Raw genomic sequence first — 24170 nt, forward strand, 5'->3', positions numbered from 1 at the left:
ACAAGCTAGTACTTGTTTTTCTTTTCTTTTTTAAACTTTTTGTTTAGAAAGAATTACAAGCTTATTGAAAAATTGCAAAAATAAAACTTATACAAGAATACCTTTCTACCCTTTACCCAGGGTCATCTATTGTTAACATTCCATTTGCCTTGTCATTTGCAAGCTGTCTCTTCTTAGGTCTATACAGATATAGATAAGTTTTTTGTGTGTGTGAATCATTTGAAGTTAAGTTACATACATCCTGACCTTTTATCCTTAAATACTTGAGTATGTATTTCCTAGAAGAGGTATGTTCTCTTTTATATCTGCAGTATAGTTATCAGTTTCAGTAAATTAACATTGATATAATGCTTTTATCTAATCTGTGGTTCATAATCTGTCAGTTGATCCCATAATGTCCTTTATAGAACATTTCTTTTCTCCAGTTCGTGATCCATTCTAGAGTCAGGTATTGCATTTAGTGGTTTTATCTCTTCTTTAAGGTAGAACATTTCTGCAGCTTTTCTTTGTCTCTTTTTTTAAGGTCAGTGTCATTATACAGATAGACCCCTCCCTCCCTTTTTAAAATAGACTATTCTTCATTTTCTTTTTATCTGATGTTTCCTCATGATTAGATTCAGATTATGCATTCTCTCAATTGGAATTTCTTTTTCTTTTTTTTCATTTTTTTGGCCATGCTGCATGGCACGTGGGATCCTAGTTCCCCAACCAGGGGTTGAACCCGCACCCCCTGCATTGGAAGCTTGGAGTCTTAACCACCGGAACACCAGGGAAGTCCCTTCAATTGAATTTCATGTGTGGTGATGCGTCCTTCATAGGGTATCACTTCTGGAGGCACATGATGTCCATTTGTCCCTTACTGGTGATGTTTATTTTGGTCACTCGGTCAAGATATTATCTGATTTCTCAACTATATAACTCTGTATGTGTGTGTCTGCCCTTGAAACTAACTAATAAACAGTCTGTAGGGAGACACTTTGAGATCATGAATATATCCTGCTTCCCCCGCCGCACCCCCGCCCCAGATATATCATCCATTGATTTTTTTTTTTAAATTATTTATTTGGCTGCACCGGATCTTAGTTGTGGCACACGGGATCTTTAGTGGCGTCATACGAACACTTAGTTGCGGCGTGTGGGATCTAGTTCCCCAACCAGGGATGAACCTGGGCCCCTGCATTGGGAGTGTGGAGTCTGAGCCACTGGACTACGAGGGAAGTCCCCATTGATGATTTTTGTCTGAGGTAATCTTGGCTGTCATTGTGGTAAAATTATGATTTCCAAGCTCTTAACACTCGCTCCACATTTATCAGTCTGCCCTTGGCATTGTACTGTGAGAGTAGGAAGATAGTTTTGAGAAGAGACTGGCGGTGAGAAGAGTCATTGAGAAGGTGGTGGGGAGAAGGCTGCTGATGAAGTTTCTAAATAAGGGGAGACTGAGGCCTAAGCTGTGAGGCAGTGTGAGATATTCATTCATTCATCATTCCTTTATTCCTTCAGCAAACATTTATTGAATATCCATGTGGCTGTGCTTGGGATAAATAGATGGTTTTGGTTCTTAAGGAGTTTATAGTCACTGGAGGCTACAGAAAGGCCGAGAGTGGTGACAAAATAGAAGTGCTATTAAGAGGTATATATAAAATATAACTTTAATGTGTATGTTAAATATAACATATACATAAGGCTGCTGTCTTATGGCACTGTGAAATATCTAATCTTGTCCATGGTTTACTCATTGGTTCACCCATCAAACACTTACTGAGTATCTACTTTGTGTCAGGTGCTAAGTGCTATGGGTAAAAAGAGGAATGAAACTTGGTTTCTTTATTTAAGGCTCACCCCTCTTTTGGGGGTACACAGCCATATAAACATAGTTGATAAAGCATGATTGTGAGCATGATTGTGGTAAGTACTGTGACGGTGGCATGTATATAGCATAGTCATGGCACAGAGGGGAGAAGTTATCATCTTGGTTTAGGGTAGTGGTTGGGGCAGGGTGGTCAGGAAGGATGTCTCAAAAGTGGAGATTCTGAGTTGGGTCATGAGGAATGATTTGACATTTGTCTGCTTAATTGTAGGTACTCATTTTAGTCCAACTTTGTGATTACCATTTGCTGTCATATTTTCCTCCAGTCAAGATTCTTGGCTCATTTTCACACACTACTGCAGAAATATCCTTTAAAAATGATTCATGAATGAATTTTCCACTCTTACCCTTTTATCTTTTGTCATGCTGCCTTGTGTCTTTAAAACCATTCTCATAGTATTTTTAGCCACAGTAGTTAGAACCATCTCCCCCACTTAACAGTGAGAGAATCAAGGCCCAGAAAAGAACAATGAATACCCAGCTATTTTGGTTCTAAATTTGGAGCTTTTCCCACTATCTTAGTCTGTTTGCTTCTTGGATTTAAAGCACAGTTTTCCAGTTTCACCTTTGTCTCTACCTTCACAAACCTGTATAGCTCCGGTTAGGTGGATAGATTTTGAACCTACAGGTAAACTGACCACTAAAAGCTGAGGCAACCTGTAGGGTAATAATTGTTACATTATTGAACTACCTTATGCGCTAGCACTGTGTCTAAGTGCTTTGCAGTTCTTCCCTTTACTCTTCATTCATTGCAACTCTGTGAGGTAGAAGCTGTTATTAGCTCCATTTTACAGATGAGGTGTCTGAAGGTTAGGGAGATTAGTTACATACCCAAGGGAAATAGCAGAGCTGGGACTCAAACCTAAGTTGGCTAAGTTTATACCACAACACAAAACCAATGTTTGGTATAACTGGAATAAATAGCTCACAATCTGATTTTGTTCTGAAGCACATGCCCTTTGTTTTTTCTCAGGTTGATTTAATTGAACTCAGTTTGTAGCTGGGAGTCTCTGGAACTGTTTACCCTAGTGCTGCAGTGTACTGGCTGTTGCACAGGAGTTAGTCCTCATGTTGTGGGTGGCTTAATCTGCCTCTTCATCTATTTCTTTCGTGGCTGAGCATCTATAAAAGTCCCATATTATTGGCTCTTAAAAAAGTCAAAAATTCTTGGTGCAGATGTGGAAATGGGGCAGAGACCAGGGCTCTTAATTTTATTGAATTTATGTAGGAGAGGTAGTCAGAGGTATTTAGTCTTCTATTTCATTGTGTAGTTCCTGGCACATCATGGGTACTCCAGAAATGTTGAAATACTTTGGTTTGTTAGGGTACAATGTATAGGAGAGAATTATGAAGACATGAGGATGTTTGTGAATGTTGCGAGCTTATTGAGACAGATTGGGATTGAAGATGGTACTGGAAAGTAGATTTAGGGCCTTTGGATTTATTTAGTAAAGCTTGATTGTAGTGGGAGGACCTTATTAGATAAAGGCAACCTGGGTATTTCTGGGGCAAAGAGAAGGCGGGGGGTAATGGGAAAGAAATAATGGAAATGAAGACACAAAGATTCTAATTTTGCTAATCTTGGTAGGTTTTAAAAATAGAGTCTCCCTGAAATCAGTATGTTAACATTTAATGCATAATGGGGAATATCCTGGTGGTCCAGTGGTTAGGACTCTGTGCTTCCACTGCAGGGGGCACAGATTCAATCCTTGGTCAGGGAACTAAGATCCAGCAATGCCATGAGGCTTAGCAGGGCCCCCCACCATCCCTACCCCCACAAGCAGCCAAATGCATAATGGCTTGTACTTGTTTAAGGAATTGTTTAGAGATTACTATTTGTGAGCTCTTGTTTGCAGAAGAGGAAGTTGATATGTGTATAAGAGAAGAAAGCTGGTTTTTACAGTATAAACAACAATAGCTTTAGGGAAATGAATGAAGAGTGTGGAGAGGAAGAAACATATGCCAGAGATAACTGTGAAGAAAGGATTGATGGGCTGGGTGGCTGATTAGAAATGGGAGTAGGGGCATGGGACATCTGCCAGGCAAAGATGTCTCAAAGGCTTTGAAACAGGGTATCTGGGAAGCAAATACATGGTGTACATGCACACATGTACACATAGCCTAGGAGATCAGGCCTGGGTGCAAACCTTGATTTTGCTGCTTACTAACAGTGTAAACATGGGTAGCTCCATTTACTTAGGACCTCAATTTTATTATCTAAAAAATGAGTAAAATGGCTTAGACTAGTGCTTATTAAACTCAAAATGTACACACAAATTACCTGGGGATCTTGTTAAAATGTAGATTCTGATTGAGTAAGGTCTGTAGTGGGACCTGAGAATCTGCATTTCCAACCGGTTCCCAGGTGATACTGAGTAGCAAAGGCTTAGATGACTTTCAAGATCCTTTTCAGTTCTGTAATTCTATAATTCTCTTTATTGAATGTTTGTCATTTGGAGATCTGTTATACTCTTGTGACTTTATTACCTCTATTTAGATAGATGAATTCTAAATCTGTCTCTTTACTTCAGATTAGAAATGCCTAAACCAATTCGTCATTTTACACTAACCACATCCCTTTCTTGACATCCCTATTTCTGTTAATACCTTATATTTGTAAAATACTTTACAGTTTCTCAGAGAGCTTTTATGTCCATTATTTCATTTGATCCTTAAAATAACCCACAGAGGTAAGCATGCAGGAAATATCTCTGTTTTATGGAAAGGAAAACAGGCTCAGAGAGACTGAGTGGTTTGCCCACTAGTGAGTGGTTAGAACCACCCTTGAGTTCAGGATTATTGACTCTCTTACCACTATGTCACACTGCTTCTGGTAATGACTATCACAGATACCTGGGCTTAAGGGTTGGTTGCCATCTCTGTTTTTTTAAATATGTAAATTTAGTTTTATTTTAAAAGGTAGGTAATATATTCATGTGGATCACAATTCAAAGGTTAACATAAATGCAGAAGTGGAATTTCTGGGTCAAAGAATCTATGCATTTGTAATTGTAGGTAGGTATTGCCACATTGCCATCTTAGAGGTTTTACCAATTATACTTTTTTCAGGGAAGTGTCTGTTTTGCCACTGCCTACCTCTGAATATGTTATCAAACTTTGTGATCTGTGCCAATTTTAGTGTAGTTTTAAGTTGCATTTCTCTTATGAGTGAGGTTGAGAGTCTTTTCTTATTTAAGTGCTATTTGTATTTTCTGTGAATTAATCTGTTAATATTCTTTGTCGGTTTTTCTGTTGGGTGGTTGAACTTTTTGTTCTATGAACTCTTTATTTTATTTTTGGCTGCGCCTCATGGCTTGTGGGATCTTAGTTCCCCGACCAGGGATTGAACCTGGGCTCCTGGCAGTGAAAGCGCCGAATCCTAACCACGGACCACCAGGGAATTCCCATATGAACTCTTTATGTTTTAGTGAAATTGTCTTTGTTATATGAATTAAAATCTTTTTGTTAGGTTTTTTCCTTTGATTTTATATATGCTAGTTTTTGTCGTGCATAATTTAAAAACATTTTATATAGTAAATTTTATTGATTTTTTTTCTTTCTTTTTATAGCTTCAGAGTTTTATGTCATTCTTAGACCTTTGAGGTTATAAAATAATTCTTCATGGTTTCTTTTGATACTTTTATGCTTTAATTATTTACATTTGAATATTTTTAAACCATCTGGGATTTGATATAGGGTATAGGATGTTTCTTGTATATATACATATTTCTTTTCTTTCCTTCCCTTTCCCTTTCCTGATGGCTACTCTATTGCCCTAACACCTTTATTGATTAGTTCTTATATTTCTAGAGGTCCTTTAACTCCTTTATTTCTTTTATCAATCTTCTCTTTGTCCTCAACCATATCCGTTATCTGGTTAGTCTCCCCATTAAGCCCATTTTTGTCTTTGTGCTCCCATATAGTCTCATCCTTTCTTTCTGTTCTTATTGATATTACTTTAAAACTTTTTTTATTATGGAAATTTCAATGCATAAAGAAATATAATGTATATTTTATATATAAATGTGTGTTGAAATGCATACATACAGGGTGGGATGTAATAAACTCCCAGGTACCTATTACCTGTTATTGGTAATAACTATCAATAACTATCACCTCATGGTAGATCTTATTTTATCTATATACCTAACTAACAATACTTGTCCTCCCTCCCTCACCCCAATTATTTTGAAGCAAATTACAGGCATGATACTACTTTTAACACTTGGACCATTGAAGCTGTCTTCTGTCTTGCAGTTTTTAACCTCCAGGTCATCCTGTGTAATTCTGTGTCTTTCTTCTGTCTTACGTTTCTAAAATAACAGTTCTTTAATTAAGCGGTCTTTGAAAGTATATGTTGGATACTTTTACCTCAAACTGGCTTTTTCATGTGCCCAAACTCCGGTTCTTTGGAAAGATTACATACTCTGAAACTAGGGAATGCCATGTTTGTATCCCCACAGTTCCTAGCATAGTCTGTAAAGGAAATAACAGCAAGTAAAATAGAAGAAAGGGGAATGAGAGAGGGAGGATGAGAGAGACATACATGGAGAACAATACTGGATCTGTCACTACAAAGGCCTGTTTCTTAGACCAGCACTACCCAGGGGAAACATGGGAGAAAAAGGACAAGTTTGGACTTCCTACCAAGATTGGGGTGAATAGGGTAGAGATTAAAAAAAAAAAACCCCAAACCAAAAAAACCCAGAGCCAAAATGTATAAGAAATGCAGGAAGTTCAGAGACATAGATAATTTTGTCTTTTCTTGTGGAGAAGCCTGTTAGTGCATAGTAAATGACTGAATTAAATTCTAGGACTTACTTGAACTTGAGTGAGAGGAGAGTTAATGTCAAAATAAGCGCTTTGGTTCCAAGGTTGTGTAATTTGTGTCAGAGAAAGTTCTCAGTTAGGAACAGGAGCTATAAAGTTTTTATGAGAGATCAGAGTTGGTGGTTTGTTTGTTTAAATCTGTAACATTGGGTGTTGGCACCATCTGCTTTCTATCCAGCAGCATCTAGTTTTAAAGCATTTCTGTGTTCTTCAAAAGTTTTCACAGTGAGTCTTTCAGCTGGGATCAAGAGATTAGAAAAAATAGGTGATTGAGACTGCTATAATATAGAAGGGGCTTTTATATTTTTTTAAAAAGATTGACCTAATTTATCAAGCTTAAATTCTTGATTTGGTAATTCAACATTTTTACCTTCCATGGAAATGTGGAAAACTAATTTTCTCCCAGGTTTGCTTTTGTTGTCCCTCAAAAAAGTGTACCAAAGTAGCAGTAATCTGACTTAACCTGGGCCTTAATTCTTCCATGCCAGTTAGCCTGGCCCCAGGCTGAGAATAAATGGCTGACCTGAAAAAAAAAAATGAACTGGAAATAGGAAAGGGGAACGGTATTCAGGACAAGTTTGACTACATTTCCAAATCAAATGCTACTTTAAAACTTCTCATAACTCAGTGAGTATCTACATTAGGGGTCAGCAAACTGTGGCCAACAGTCACCGGTTTTTTATAACAACTGATGAAATAAGAAAGGTTTTGACATCGTTAAAGGATTACAGACAAACAAAAACCCAAAGAATTTGCGGAGACAGGATGCATCCTGAAAATCTTGAAATGTTTACTTTCTGTTCCTTTTAGAACAACTCACGATCTACATCATTCAGGGTATATAGTAGTATTTATTTATGTGGACATTTAAAATTTCTTGTTCTTTTGTTTGTGTTTCATATTAGCACTTTGTTTTTGTAAGGGTTATGCAATTTTCCATTGTGTGAATATACCACAGTTTGAGTGGTTATTCAGTTTTTGCTTTTATAGCCCATATTTGCACACATTTTTGTGATTTGTGGAATTTCTTGGTCAAATATTATGTGCATTTTAAAATTTGATAATTGTTGCTAAATCACCGTCCTTCCAAAATGGACCATTTTATATTTTCTCCAACATTATTTTCCTTACTAGCATCAACCCTGACAGAGACTAAAATGGTTTGGTTAATCAGATCTTTTTGTTTTCTATTGCTGAGTAACAAACAAAAAACTTAGTGGCTTAAAACATCATCATTTATTTTGCTCATGAATATGCAGTTTGGTTTGGGCTTGGTGGGAACAACTTGTCTGTGCTTTACTTGATGTCATTTCTGGCGTCTCAGAGGCTGGGTACTGAAATGGTCACTTGCGTGTCTGGTTATAGCTGGGGTCTCTCAGCTGGGGCTGAGGAGAACACCTGCAAAGTCTTTTCCACTTGGCTGCTGGGCATCCTCACAGTGGGGTGACTGGAGTCTGAGGAAGAGCATCCTGTAAAGAGGACCAGGTAATTTTATGATTTAGCTTCAGAAGTCACATGGCATTATTTCTGCCATAGTCACAGGCCTGCCCTCATTTAAGGGAGAGGGAACATAGACGCCAGTTCGTCAAGGAGGAGTGGCAGCATCACACTGTAAGAGAGCATGTGGGATGCGATGTATTGGTGCGGCCATTCTTTGGCAACTACAGTCTCCACAAGCTGGAATATTTGTTTTGGTGTGCATATCTTTATGAGTGGGATTATACGTCTTTTCATATGGTTATTGACCATTTCCATTTCTTTTTCGGTGGCTGCCTTTTTGTATCCTTTGCCCCCTTTTCTATTGGACTATAGATTATTGATTATATTATTGATTTGTAATAGCTCTTGTAGACTAAGCAAATTAGACTCAAAATTTGTTTAGGAGATACGTCACCATGGTCTTGGGAGTCATAAAAGGTGCGTGGGATTATAGCTTAGTTTGGTGACGGTGGGGATTTGTGGAGTCATTATATTTAAGAAACACAGTTACTCTTGTTTTTTAAGCAAGGGGTACAGGGAAGGAGGGTGCATGATAACCATTTCTTCCTCCTTCTGTTGGCCATCAGCCTCCCTGAGTCACTCTCCAGCAGTGACGAGGAACAAGATCAAGGACACCACATTTCTCTTTGGTCATTATTATACCTCAGAAACCAGAAAGTTTTAGATACCAGCCAGGGAAAGGTGGTAATATTTGGGAGGAACATAGAACACCAATGGCGTACCTTACTACTGAAAATTGCTTTGGTTTTCTTTTAGTTCTGGGGTGTGTTTTGACTTGCCGTCACCAAGGTTAAGGTTCAAAATTATATCAACAAAAATGGAGTGACCCACCAGAAATTACCATTTTCTAAAATATGGAGATGTTTAACAAAATAAAACATTTCTTTGTACCTTGCCTCTAAATTAGAATGTTCTCTTCATCTACTAACCTGTTAACGGGATAAATTCTTTTTTTAAAATTAATTAATTAATTTTTAAAATTTATTTTATTTTTGACTGCATTGGGTCTTCCTTGCTGCAGGTGGGCTTTCTCTAGTTGAGGCGAGTGGGGACTACTCTTTGTTGTGGTGTGTGGGCTTCTCATTGCGGTGGCTTCTTTTGTTGTGGAGCATGGTCTCTAGGCGCTCGGGCTTCAGTAGTTGTAGCGCGTGGGCTCGATAGCTGTGGCTCGCGGACTCTAGAGCGCAGGCTCAGTAGTTGTGGCGCACGGGCTTAGTTGCTCTGCGGCATGTGGGATCTTCCCGGATCAGGGATCAAACCCGTGTCCCCTGCATTGGCAGGCGGATTCTTAATCACTGCGCCACCAGGGAAGCCCCGGGATAAATTCTTGATAAACAGTTACAATGTAAGTCTTCTCTCTAGTTGTAATCTTTGATAGTTTTATAGGGACTGGATATGTCATTATACAGTAGTTCTCATTTTAGGTATGGTTTGATCCAGAGACAAATTCTGTTGCCAGGACTTTTTTACTTTTATTTTTTTAATTGAAGTATAGTTGATTTACAATATTAATTTCAGGTGTACAGCATAGTGATTCAGTATTTTTACAGATTACACTGCATTAATAGCTATAATAGCTATAATTCCCTGTGCTCTACACTATATCCTTGTTGCTTGTCTATTTTATGCATAGTAGTTTGTATTTCTTAATCCCTTACCTCTGTCTTGCTCCACATCTCTGGACTCTGCTGTCTTACTTGCTGTTTTCATTTCACTGTGGTGTAAAGATGACTGCCAGCCTCTCTTGTCCCATGTCCTTTCCAGGTTCTGGGCCAGTAGGGGGAAAATAAACCTCTCAACAATTTAATTTCTAGGTTTTCTAGGATCCTAATCATGTGTTACGGGCAGGGGGATGGAATGTGCTGATTGGCCTGATCTGAGTCACGCGACCCTCCTTGGAGTTGGAGGTGGAGTTAATTCTACAGGAAGTATTATATAGATTGATAGCAGAGGAGAGTGGTTCTACAAAGGAATAGCTGAGGGTTTTTTGTTTGTTTGCTTGTTTGTTTTTGTTTTGTTTTTTGTTTCTTAAACCAAATAGGTGCTGGGCAGGACAAAACACAACAAAATAAATAAAAGCAAAGCAAAAAAATCATTTAATGTACTGTTATGTTTTAAAGCATTTTTCTAAGAGCATTAGTTCTGTTACCAAGAAAAACCAACCATTTTAGATTCTTTAGAGGCACCAGTTTACAATCATACTAATGAGTAACGCTTACTTTTTTACTTAAGCAAATGTTTCAGATCTACAACATATGGCAGTTAAGTCTTGTTTTAGAATTTATACTTGAGAGATTTGTAAAAGAAAAAAGTTAAGGAATTTAGGATCCTACTGGTCTTTTACCCACTGCCAACGTTGCAGATAGAGTTGTGCTCTAGCTACATCTGTCAGTCCTCCAAATCAAAGCTGAGTAAGAAGATTTAATTTTATTTGTTAGTGAACGTTTTTAACCTTTATATAGAATGTTTTATAGGCAGTGTTTCAAAGACATTAAAGCCATGTTAATTCCAACTTAAAAATTAAAATCTATTCAGCTTTAGTTTTGGAGATAGGTGTTTTTAGAGCACAGCTTGGATGCCTAAAGCTCCTGCTGTAGAAAGATACACAAAGAGCTTTTTATAACTGTGAAAGCTTAGAGCTTTGAGAAAGTATAAGGAGATTGGCTGGTGAAGAAGCTGCATGGAATGTTATCTTGAAGAGTAATTCCAAAGTCTGTGTAAATTTTAATTGCTCAGTATTTTTACTTTTCTAAGATAATTGAGCCAGTTTAGAGCATAAGACAGATTTGAATTTAACTATCTTTAGATGGGCCATTGAAGAGGTAATCTGGTATTTAACTTCTGTTTAGACAAGTTCTAGAGCAGTGTATTTATGCTAGATGGTGCCACCAGGCCACGAACTACTAGATTGTATACCCTGGAGCAGTTAAAGGTAGATGAGTGCTGAGGATTTGCTGTAGTCCAGAAGCGCTGCTAAGATTTGAGCTCCCTTTCAGTTCTGAGGTCCATTCTTAGGTTTGAAGTGCTCTCTATTCTCCCACCATCTCGTGGGTGGGTGTCAGAAGCCACTAAGGGTTCCAGGCCACTCAGGTTCATTGCAAGGCCTAGGTCATACCAAGACCTTCTTGACTGGGTTAATTCACTGGACATACATTAATTCAGTCAAAAACCATTTATTGTGTTCCTGCTGTTTGCTAGGTACTCATCTAGATGCTGGAGATACAACAGTAAATAAAATAAAGTCTCTCCTTTATAGAACTTATAGTCTAGTTGGAGAAGATTGACAAATATCTGGAACTATCCATAATTTCATATTAGGTATAATTATACATTGTTTTGGTCAAGTAGATGTTCTGGGGAACTGAGAACCAGAGAGGATCCTTTAGGTCACCTTGACTTCTTTAATATTTCCTTGGATCATAGGGTCATATTTTGGGCAAAGGTGGGTGATATAGCCTAAGGCTGGTGGTAATTTTTGGTATTGCTATTATATTTTGGACTAGGTTTAGTTGATTTAAACTTTTTCTTATTTATTTAACTTTATTTTTGATTATGTAAATCATTCTTATGGTACAGAAGTTAAAACCACATAAACAAGTATCAGGGAAGTCTTGCTTTTATCTCTATTCCCTCCAACCTGTTCTTACCCCCATAGGTAATAATTTTTCTGCATTTCTGGTTTAACCTCCCAGTGTTTCTTTTTAATTGCATTAAAAAGAAACAGTTCAGTTAGAGAATAAGGAAGGAGGAATCTTCTCTCCTTAACTTTGAAGCATAAATGGATTTCCTTAAAGAGAGTAGTATTCTAGATTAAGGGGCTAGCATTAGCAAAAGCATGGAGCTAGGACCATGCATGATCTTTTTCATGGAACCTTAATCAGTCACGTGTGACTAAGGGGTTGGGTATGTGGAAGATCTAGTGGGCAGTAAGGATAGGTTATGGAGAGGTCGGATTGCACAAGGCTTTGAAAGGAATAATGGGAAGTTTGTACTTTATGCTGGAGGCTTTGCGTAATGTTTTCGGGTTTTTGAATAGAGGACCAAGTTTGGAATCTTATGGCAGAATAGATGTGATTGTTGTGTATAGGCAATTAATAGTTCCTGTCAATTTAAAATCTTGACTGAGAAGGTTGATGAAAAATATATAGTAGAAGGAAATAGTTGCTGTAATCCAGGGTGTGAAATGGAAACCTTTGGCAGATTGTAGAAATATAAGTCTTTTAGAGTAAGCCCTAGGAACTTTTTGTAAGTACATTTGGGGCTTTTCGTACTTTGAGTATTAACCAATTTTATTAGACAATAACGTTCTCTGTCAAAGAATCTTAATCTCTAGATTGGGAGAAAGGATTGGGTTGGTATGTGCATGGAAGGGAAGAACTGAACTTTTCTGGCTGACTGCACATGTAATTAAAGATGGACTTAGCAAAGTGGGCTTTCAGCCTGAAGGGAGAGCTTTAAGCATATTTAAAACTGAGCCCATGGTTTCTATTTTTAAGTCTCTGAAAATAATGATCTGACACAGGGAACTAGCTTTTGAGAATAAATCTATTGTGCTTAGACTTCAGCATTGCCAATGTTTTCTCTTTCTGATGTGAGATGATTTGGCTGTGCCGTAAGTTATCTTATATTTTTGTTGGTTTCTACTGTTGCTTATGGAGCTTTGCCTTTCCAACACTTGTGACTCCAAGTAATTCATGCATCCTAGTTGGAGAAATTGTTGGGAAGGAGGCCTGATTAGGAAATAGGGGCTGGTTAACTGCTGGTCAAGTGAGAATTTAAGCTGGCAGCAGTTGGGTTACCGGCTGGATGGAGTGAACAGTGAGTTATTGCTTTTATTTTTTGGCTTTGGCTTCTTTTCCTGGTTGTAATAGATGATCTGGCGTCAGACTGAGCTAGCAACAGAGGTGTATGTATGTAATAATGGCTGATTTTCTGTTGGTGTGAGGTGGACTTTGCATGTCTACAAGCATCCTTCCAAAGGGAAAAAAGCAAATTACTATTATACTTAGTTTATGTTCCAGGAAATACTAACGCTATTCTGCAGGTATATAGCATTGATATAACATTTATGCTTTTCAAGAATGTTTCATATCTGTTATTTCATGCTCCCAACAACCTTGTAAATGATATAGGGCAGGAATAGTTCCTATTTGACAGAAGAGATGCTGAGGCATAAATAAGAGACTGGGTTAAGGTTGCTGGCTCAACAAATAAACGACTGGGACAACTTACTATATTTTATGTTTGAATTGTAACTTTCAGAAAGCTTTATAGGAGGAAAAAGCTGAATACTCTTCTTTTTTTGTGATTATTTTTCAGCGACGTCTTAGACATCTTCGGAACATCGCTGCCCGGAACATTGTTAATAGGAATGGCCATCAACTCCTAGATACCTACTTCACACTTCACTTGTGTAACACTGAAAAGGTATATAAAGGTAAGGGAATCTGCACTTGCCACCCACAGATCGTTGCATCTCATTTTTATTCTTTTGTAATACAGATGATTCTCAGTGCCTCTTGCTAGCATTGCTTATTAGAAAGCTAAGTTGTCATGCTGTCTGAAAATATTTCATGAGCAGTTGTTATACATATTGAAGAAACATGTCTTTTGGATAGTTCTTTCAGATAACTGAGACTTACATTGATAAATTTATTATTCCTTTATGAATGTTGACGTTTAATATCTGTATTCCAGTAGCTGTCATTTAAAATAGGCTATTTGATGGGACTTCCCTGGTGGCGCAGTGGATAAGACTCCGTGCTCCCAATGCAGGGGGCCCGGGTTTGATCCCTGGTCAGGGAACTAGATCCCACATGCATGCCACAACTAAGAGTTCGCATGCCACAACCAAGTAGCTGGCAAGCCACAACTAAGACCTGGCTCAACCAGAAAATAAATAAATAAAATAACTAAAACTTAAAAAAATTATTTTAATTTATAAAAAAAAGGTTATTTGAGGGACTTCCCTGGCAGTCCAGTAGTTAAGACTTTGCCTTCCAATGCAGGGGGGTGTGGGTTTGATTGCTGGTGGGGGAGCTAAGATCACACATGCTTCCCAGCCAAAAAACCAAAACATAAAATGGAAACAATATTGTACCAAATTCAATAAAGACTTTGTAAATGGTCCACATCAAAAAAATCTTTAAAAAAAAAAATAAAATAGGTTATTTGAGTCCAGTATCCAGCACTAATTTGCTTTTCTTTAAAATATAATTCATTCCTTTACTATTATGGTAAAATTTGGACCTAGTTCATATCTTCTCATATCTGTACTACTTTGTGTATATGGGGTCATTTTTAGAAGAATGGCATGGTTTCTTTGAATTCAGTTCCACATTGAAATGTGGATTCTTCCATAAGTGATAATTCTAAGAGTACATCAGATATTTGAGTCAAAATCACAAGCATCTTTTGAATACATATTGGATGAAAGGCACTTTGGTATAATCAGTTGACCTGTGTTGGTTGCTGTAACAGAGGAAGCATGGTATAAGGACAGGAATATTGGGTTAGGATTGAAACTACATTGATACTAGTGCTAGCTATTTCAGCTAGTATATAAGTGTATACTAGCTGTATACTATACACTAAAATAGCTATATGCTAGTTATGTGTTTTTTGGACAGAGATCATGGCTTTTTTAGCCTCACTTTTCCCATTTGTAAAGTGGAGATAATGAGGTCTTAAGTCAGGCAAGACAGATTTTTATGAGGATCAACTGAGATAAGGTGATAACACTTGGTAACATGTGAGTAAAGGTCTATTTATATTAATAAAAGGTGGCATTATTTTAATTTTTTTCTTTTTTTTGGCCGCGCTGCACGGCATGTGGTATCTTAATTCCCCGATCAGGGATTGAACCCATGCCCCCTGCATTAGAAGCGCGGAGTCTTAACCACTGGATCGCCAGGGAAGTCCCAGATGGCGTTATTTTAAAAAGAGGTACTAAGGACTTATTTGAATTCTATCCTGTGGCAAAGATGAAAAATTCAAATGACATTTTATGTTTTTGGTTTTAATTTTAAAAATTGTTATTAAAGCAATAGTTGTTTAACAACTTTTTTCTTTTTTTAATTTCAATACCAGTATATGCTAATTTAAAAATTTAATCAGAAATTATATAGAGTAGAACCCCCCCCCTTCATATACAAGTGGCATTAAAGTATTTCGAAGGGTAAAAAAAAAAGGACTCTAAATTCCGCCATTTTTACAGTTTTATTTCATTCTTATTTTTGATTCTAACCATTGCATATTTTTAAAACAATTGTACTAATCTGAATGAGTAACACTAGCTACTATAACAAATACCACGAGTCACTCAGTGACTTGACATAATAAATTTCTTAAACACTAAGTTCAATGTAGGTGTTCTTTTTCCCAATAATAGTTATAAGTATTTATTAAGAAGTAAGGAAATTGAGACTTAAATCTAAAGTCTCCCAGTTCTTGAGCAGCAAACGATAGCTAGAAAGCAGGCTTTTCACAAGTATAATCAATTCTTTAATTTATTTGCTTTTCAGTTTTCACTGGAAGGCATAATGTGGTTTGCAGAAGCAGACAAATATTTATTTATTTATTTATTTATTAGCATTTAAACATATCTAATTTATTTATTTTTTAACATCTTTATTGGAGTATAATTGCTTTACAATGTTTTGTTAGTTTCTGCTGTATAACAAAGTGAATCAGCTATATGTATACATATATCCCCATATCTCTTACCTCTTGTGTCTCCCTCCCACCCTCCCTGTCCCACCCCTCTAGGTGGCCACAAAGCACGGAGCTGATGTCCTGTGCTATGCGGCTGCTTCCCACTAGCTATCTGTTTTAATGTAGGTGTTCTTTATCAGATATTGGCTTGGCAGCTGTCTTCTAAGTGGTGACTCAGGTATCCAGGCTCCTTCTATTTTGGAATGATGCTTCTGGTATGGCAAGAGCAAGGGATTATTTGAGGGAGATTTTTTTTTTTTTTTTTTGCGGTACGCGGGCGTCTCCCTGTCGTGGCCTCTCCCGTTGCGGAGCACAGGCTCTGGACGCGCAGGCTTAGCGGCCATGGCTCACGGGCCCAGCTGCTCCGCGGCACGTGGGATCTTCCCGGACCGGGGCACGAACCCGTGTCCCCTGCATCGGCAGGTGGGCTCTCAACCACTGTGCCACCAGGGAAGCCCGAGGGAGATTTTTTTAATGGAAATGGTCCACACGAATTCCACAACATTCCATTAGCTGTATATCAGTTGCATCATCCTTTTTAGATGAACAGGGGACTGAGAAATGTTGTCTTCCTATGTGTCCAGAAGAAAAATGAAAGTTTGGTCACTATTTGTCCGAGGGGTGTAAGCATTTTTGCAGATCTTAATGCGTTTGGTCTGCTGCTCACTAATTGGTTTTATCACTAGTAATATATGACAGTGCCAGAGTACTTCACATTTTTGATAGGTTTCTATATAATTAGTTCTTGGTTATTATCTTGGTTAGAACTTCTGTGTCCTTGCTCCATTATTATCTCTGATAATAGTTACTAATATTGAACTTGGTACATTTTAGGTATTTGGTAAATGATAGCAATTATTATTGGAATTGTAATGTCAACAAGCATAATCGTAGTTTCCAAAAAGAGTAGTCATGGGACTGGTTGATGACCATGATGTTGAAAACTTGTCTAAGAGGGGACTTCCCTGGTGGTCCAGTGGGTGAGACTCCATTCTCCCAATGCAGGGGGCCCGGGTTTGATCCCTGGTTGGGGAACTAGATCCTGCATGCATGCTGCAATTAAGAAGTCCGCATGCCCCAACAAAGATCCCGCATGCCACAACTAAGACCCTGCGCAGCCAAAATAAATAAATAAAAATATAAAAAAAGGGAAAAAAACTTGTCTAAGAGATACGATGAAAGCAAAGTGATTTTTTTTTTGTTCCTGTTTTTTTTTTTTGTCTTCTTCTCTAGCTCTGTTTATTTCTTGAGCTTAGAAGTTATTAAGGACTGTTTCTTGAAGTTATTTCAATAAAATGATTGTTAACACAGGGAATTGTTGGTTTCAGACCACAGGGAAGTCCCGTGTCTAGTAGTGGTATTGAGTCTGTCACTAACCGGCAAGCCGTTTGGCTAGGGCATTTAGTTCCTCTTGCATGCCGTTAGCTAATTTATCTCTAAAATGAGAGGACTGATGACTTCCTACTGCTCCAAAATGTCATGGTTGAATGAAGTCTATTATGTCTTCTTTTTGGGCCCACATGTTATGCTCTATAACTTTTAACTACCATAGGAGGAGCCAGGAAGCTCTTTCCTTAGTAAACTAATTAATACCACCTTATGTTCTTGGACCTGTGATGATAAACATGAATATTCATTGCATGATCATTATGTGGCCCTTGGTGTAGGATGACCACGATGGAAGGCCTCTGGGCTTTTCTTACAAAGCCACCTGTACCACCTGTCTAGTGGCATCATTTCTCAGTTTCAAAAGAAGGTTTTTTTTTTTAATTAGAAGAATATCTGAAATGCTGATTTCTAAGTTATTCTTTTATTTCAGCTGAATTCACAGGAGAGCATAAGAAGTTACGTGTGAGTTTTTTTGATTTTTGACATTTTTTTAATGCTCTTAGGAGATGGTCTATTTTTCAGGTAGTTCAAATCGAACACCATTTATTACATTCCCAGAGAACAAAGCCTTGTGTTAATGGATGAGGAGCTATGTTCTAATCCTGGTTCCCTCTTAAACTTGGAAGTTGTGTAAAATCAAGTTTGTTCTTCAGCCACAGTTATTTTCTCACCCATGAAATGTGAGCGCCTGTCCTTTCCTGGAATACCAACCAGTTATTTTGAATACATTAGAAGACAACCTCTATATAATCCAATTTGGTGATCTCATGAATGTCTCATAGTTTTAAATATCACTTATCACCCTAACAACTCACAAATGTATATCTTTAGCTTCAGCCTCCCCCCTGAACTCATGCTCCTGTATTCAATTGCCTACTCTGCATCTCCATTTGGAGTCTGGTAGGTACCTTAAACTTGATATATTCAGCACTCAGATTCTGATGTTCCAGCTCTGATCTACCTCCTGTATTCGTCCTTTTATCAGAAAATGACAACTCTGTCCTTCTATTTCCTTGGCCAAAAACCTTGGAATCATCCTGGATTGTCCTCTTTTATATTCCACATTCCATCTTTCAGCAAATGCTTTTGGTTCTTACTACCAAATTGTATCCATAATCTTTTCCCTTCTTAGTACCTCCAAACCACTATCATCTCTTGCCTGAATTTGTTGAAGTAGACTTCTAACAGGTCTGCCTGCCCACTCACTCTTTCTAGTGTGATCTCAACCTAGATCCTGTTAAAATCAAAGTGAGGTCATGTTATTCCTCCCCTCAAAACCCTCCAGTGGCTTCTCATTTCATTCAGAGTAAAAGCTAAAGTTCTTTTGGTTTCCTAGGCCTTTCATGATATGGCCGTCTGTGACCTCCTTCTACTCTTCTAGCTGTCTCTGTTCCCACCCAACTGCCCTTGTTGCTGTTCCTTGAATTCATCAAGTTGACTTCAGTTTAAAGGCCTCTGCACTGGCTGTTTCTTTGGCCTGGGCACTCTTTCCTCCTGATAGCCACATGACTAGCTCCACTGCCTTCTTTCAGGTCTTAAATCCAAATGTTTTCTCAGAGAAACTCTCCTTGATCACTGACTAACCCCTTTTTAAAATTGTGACTATTCTCCTCTCTGTCTTTTGTGCTTTATTTTTCTCCACAGTACTCCCGATTGTCTGACATAACTGTATGTTTAATTATTTGGCTAATGCGTGTCCTCTTCACTAGAATGTAAGCTCCATATGGGCAGAAATTTTTAGGTCAGTTTTGTTCACTACACTATTTCCAGTACTTGGAACAATGCTTGGCACAAAGTAAGCCCCCAAATATTTTCATTTAACTTTTTGACTAGCTAATGCCGTACATAGTTCAAAATATATGTAAAGGTTTATATTAAAATCTTCCTTTCACCTGTCCCATCTCCCTAGTTTTTCACCCCACCGTTGTTTATCTTTACTGAGATTTCTTACGCAAATGCAAGTAAAAATAGTACCAAATTTTATATATATATATATATATATGTATCTGTGCCTTGTATTATTTTATTTTTTTGCGGTACGCGGGCCTCTCACTGTTGTGGCCTCTCCCATTGCGGAGCACAGGCTCTGGACGCGCAGGCTCAGCAGCCATGGCTCTCGGGCCTAGCCGCTCCACGGCATGTGGGATCTTCCCGGACTGGGGCACGAACCCGTGTCCCCTGCATTGGCAGGCGGACTCTCAACCACTGCGCCACTAGGGAAGCCCTGTGCCTTGTATTTTTTACTTAATATAATTTAGGTGTTTTTCCATATTATTTTGTAGAGAGCTTCTCTAATTTTCTTTTGTTTCTTTTTAGTTTTGCATTGAACAGATGTACCATAATTTATTTAATTGGCTCCTATTGGTAGACATTTAGGTTGTTCCAGGCTTTTGCTATACACACAGTACTGCAGTGAACAATTTCATTGGTATACATTATTTTGTATGAGTGCTAGTATGGCTATAGGGTAAATTCCAAAGAGTGGAAGTACAAAGAGAATGTGTACTTAGAGTTCTGGTAGATATTGTAAAACTGCCGTTGTTGACATTCCCACTTGCTAGGTACAGGTACCCTCTTTCCCACAGCCTGACCAACAGACTGTGCAGTCAGACTTCTGAAATTTTGCCAATCTGATAGGTGAAAAGTAGTTTCATAGTAGAGTTAAAGTTTGTATTTCTTCTATTATGAGTGAGGTTGAGATACTAAAAAAGCATTTGTGAATAAATGGAATGCTGTACAACAGCCAAAACATGCCATTGGAACCATGTTCTGCAATCTCTCCTTGCTTTGTTTGTTTAGGTCTTAGCATGGATAGAGAAGCATTTGTATCTAATAGACCCTTTCATGTAGAGCTAGTCTTGGATGATATCTTTTTGAAAATTTGCATTCTTTTTGAAAATTTACATGTCTAATAGTTTTGCTCAAGTCGAGTTAATAAAAATTCATAGAATTGTATTAATAAAAATTACAGCTTATAAAGTATTCACTATTTCATTTGAGCCTCATAACAGCCCTGTTATTTTCTAGGTGTCATTCTCCTTTGAAAGGTGAAGAAACTATGGCCCAGAAAAGTTAATTGACTTGTCCAGGGTCAAGCTTACACATGGTACACTGGGGGACCGAACTATCTTTTTACTCTAAATTTTCCTAAATTCTCTATTCTGTTGTGCGCCATGCTGCTAATTTCATTGACAATAATGTAAGTGTAACAGAGTGATAGACAGTGTAGGCCACATTTAACACTTTAGAAATTACCTCAGACTCAGTGATTCCTTTCCAAACTGTATGGCTCCTTTGTTGACCTCTCTCTATTTAAATTAGCAAGTCCATTTGAGGATCTAATGGAGAAGGCAAATTGTTTAGTTTCATTTATATATACAGTTAATCAGCAAAGTTTTGGAAGAAATAATGATGCTGTTCATCTTCTTAGAGCTGGAGATACATATTTTGGGGACTGTTTAATTTAGACACTTTATAGATTAAGCTGAGGAATTCTCTCTCACAAGGAAAGAGGAATATATTAATTTTTTTCACTGATTTTAAAAGTGTTACCTACTTGCAGCAAATTCAGACAATACAAAAGTGTATTAAATACAAAAATGTATTAAGTGAAAGTACCTTGTAATAACAAACAACACATTTTTAGCACAGTCTTTTTTTTTCCTAATAACATATTTGGTACATATAAATTAGAGTATATGCATATTAAAAAAGAACATATATATATACACACATACATACATATGTACATTTATGTAGTCAATTTATGATCGGCATTGGTGAACCATTTGGGAAAAAATGAAAATAATAATACTTAGGGTTGCCTAGTGTTAAGTGGGGTTGTAAAGTGGTACAACATTTTTAGAGAACAATTTGGCAATATCTGTCAAATTCAAACTGTATTTTTCCTTTTATCTTGCAATTTTACTTCTAAAAGTTTATCTTATAGATTCAAGTGTCTTATGGTATATATCTTTCAAAGATTATTTATAATATTACTTGAAATATCCAAAAATTAGCAGTAACTTAAATGTTCATCAATAGAAGTTTCCTTTTAAAAACAATTAGAATTAGCCCTTCTCTTAATTAAAATAATTGTGCAAAATAGAAAAATTAGAAAACTGCCAAGCAAAAAATAAAAGTAAGCAGCCCAACCCTATCACCTAAAATAAATGTTGTAAACATAATTGTAAAACTTTGGATCCTGTTGTAAATTCTCTCATAGAACCTGTTTTTTTCACTCATTGTGACTATCTCACCACAAAATAGAATGATTATCCTTATTATTATTAATTTTTTAAGGGAAGTTAAGCATAAAGTAGTGTAGATGGTATGTTTTGGAAAGAAACATTTTAACCAAGAGAGCTTGCCCACAAGAATTTTATATCCAGGTCCACTTTTCCTTTACTGCTTGATGGTTCCCAAACTTGAGTCCTGTGGACTACTTCAACAAGTTTCACTGTCTTCGAGTTTCATCTATAATGCTACATACTTAACATATTTTTAAAAGTTCAGTATGTCTAAACTCATGTCTAAGCATAATCTATGAAGTTGTTGATTCAAGAAAAAATTTATTGAGTGCCTACCCTGTGCCAGGAATAGTTTTACATGCTGAGGAGACAGCAGTTACACAAAAACAAATGTTACTGCCCTTATGGAGCTTACAATTAGGGGTTGGATAGATGAGACATACATTTCAATATGTTAGAAAAAAATAAAGTTTGTTCATGTATCACCTAAAATGGTCTCATATATCAGTGGTATGTACATCACCCTTGGAAAATATTTCCCTATAGCAACATAAGGATACAGGGTCCTTGTAGGCTCTGCATTGACAGAGCACCACGGAAGTGACTTCGGCAGGGTCAGCAGAGGGAATGTTGGAGGGTTGTTAAGAATGTCTGTCTGTTTTTGTGCCAGTACCACACTGTCTTGATTACTGTAGCTTTGTAGTATAGTCTGAAGTCAGGGAGCCTGATTCCTCCAGCTCCGTTTTTCGTTCTCAAGATTGCTTTGGCTATTCAGGGTCTTTTGTGTTTCCATACAAATTGTGAAATTTTTTGTTCTAATTCTGTGAAAAATGCCAGTGGTAGTTTGATAGGGATTGCACTGAATCTGTAGATTGCTTTGGGTCATTTTCACAATGTTGATACTTCCAATCCAAGAACATGGCAATGGAACAGGATAGAAAGCCCAGAGATAAACCCATGCACATATGGTCACCTTATCTTTGATAAAGGAGGCAGGAATGTACAGTGGAGAAAGGACAGCCTCTTCAATAAGTGGTGCTGGGAAAACTGGACAGGTACATGTAAAAGTATGAGATTAGATCACTCCCTAACACAATACTCAAAAATAAACTCAAAATGGATTAAAGACCTAAATGTAAGGCCAGAAACTATCCAACTCTTAGAGGAAAACATAGGCAGAACACTCTATGACATAAATCACAGCAAGATCCTTTCTGACCCACCTCCCAGAGAAATGGAAATAAAAACAAAAATAAACAAATGGGACCTAATGAAACTTCAAAGCTTTTGCACAGCAAAGGAAACCATAAACAAGACCAAAAGACAACCCTCAGAATGGGAGAAAATATTTGCAAATGAAGCAACCGACAAAGGCTTAATCTCCAAAATTTATAAGCAGCTCATGCAGCTCAATAACAAAACAACAAACAACCCAATCCAAAAATGGGCAGAAGACCTAAATAGACATTTCTCCAAAGAAGATATACAGACTGCCAACAAACACATGAAAGAATGCTCAACATCATTAATCATTAGAGAAATGCAAATCAAAACTACAATCAGATATCATCTCACACCAGTCAGAATGGCCATCATCAAAAAAATCTAGAAACAATAAATGCTGGAGAGGGTGTGGAGAAAAGGGAACACTCTTGCACTGCTGGTGGGAATGTGAATTGGTACAGCCACTGTGGAGGTTCCTTAAAAAACTACAAATAGAACTACCGTATGACCCAGCAATCCCACTACTGGGCATATACCCTGAGAAAACCATAATTCAAAAAGAGTCATGTACCAAAATGTTCATTGCACCTCTATTTACAATAGCCGGGAGATGGAAACAACCTAAGTGTCCATCATTGGATGAATGGATAAAGAAGATGTGGCACATATATACAATGGAATATTACTCAGCCATAAAAAGAAACGAAATTGAGCTATTTGTAATGAGGTGGATAGACCTAGAGTCTGTCATACAGAGTGAAGTAAGTCAGAAAGAAAAAGCCAAATACCGTATGCTAACACATATATATGGAATTTAAGAAAAAAAAATGTCATGAAGAACCTAGGGGCAAGACAGGAATAAAGACACAGACCTACTAGAGAATGGACTTGAGGATATGGGGAGGGGGAAGGGTAAGCTGTGACAAAGCGAGAGAGTGGCATGGACATATACACACTACCAAACGTAAAATAGATAGCTAGTGGGAAGCAGCCGCATAGCACAGGGAGATCAGCTCGGTGCTTTGTGACCACCTAGAGAGGTGGGATAGGGAGGGTGGGAGGGAGGGAGATGCAAGAGGGAAGAGATATGGGAACATATGTATATGTATAACTGATTCACTTTGTTATACTGCAGAAACTAGCACACCATTGTAAAGCAATTATACTCCAATAAAGATGTAAAAAAAAAAAGAATGTCTGTCTGAACCTCTGATACAGTCTCTCTTTTGATTGTATCTTCAGGTTTTGTAACATTTACAACGTTAATGAAGGTTTGTAGAATCATGAAAGTTTAGTGCTTAGAGGACCTTGATTATTAGTCTGATTGTCAGAATTGTCTAATGAAGAAATGGGCTCAAGGAAATGAGAAGCAGAATGTTAATGACAAGTAGAACTAG

At 37.5% G+C, this 24170-nt stretch overlaps 1 protein-coding gene across 1 annotated transcript in view; it reads left to right on the forward strand.

Moving 5' to 3' along the window:
* The window catches only part of UVRAG (UV radiation resistance associated), a 366512-nt gene that overhangs the window by 56833 nt on the left and 285509 nt on the right, over positions 1-24170 (forward strand). The window contains 1 exon segment of the mRNA XM_060160058.1: positions 13517-13634. Coding sequence (XP_060016041.1) covers positions 13517-13634 — 118 coding nt within the window.

Source organism: Lagenorhynchus albirostris, chromosome 9, assembly GCF_949774975.1.
Source record: "Lagenorhynchus albirostris chromosome 9, mLagAlb1.1, whole genome shotgun sequence".
Classification (NCBI taxonomy): domain Eukaryota; kingdom Metazoa; phylum Chordata; class Mammalia; order Artiodactyla; family Delphinidae; genus Lagenorhynchus; species Lagenorhynchus albirostris.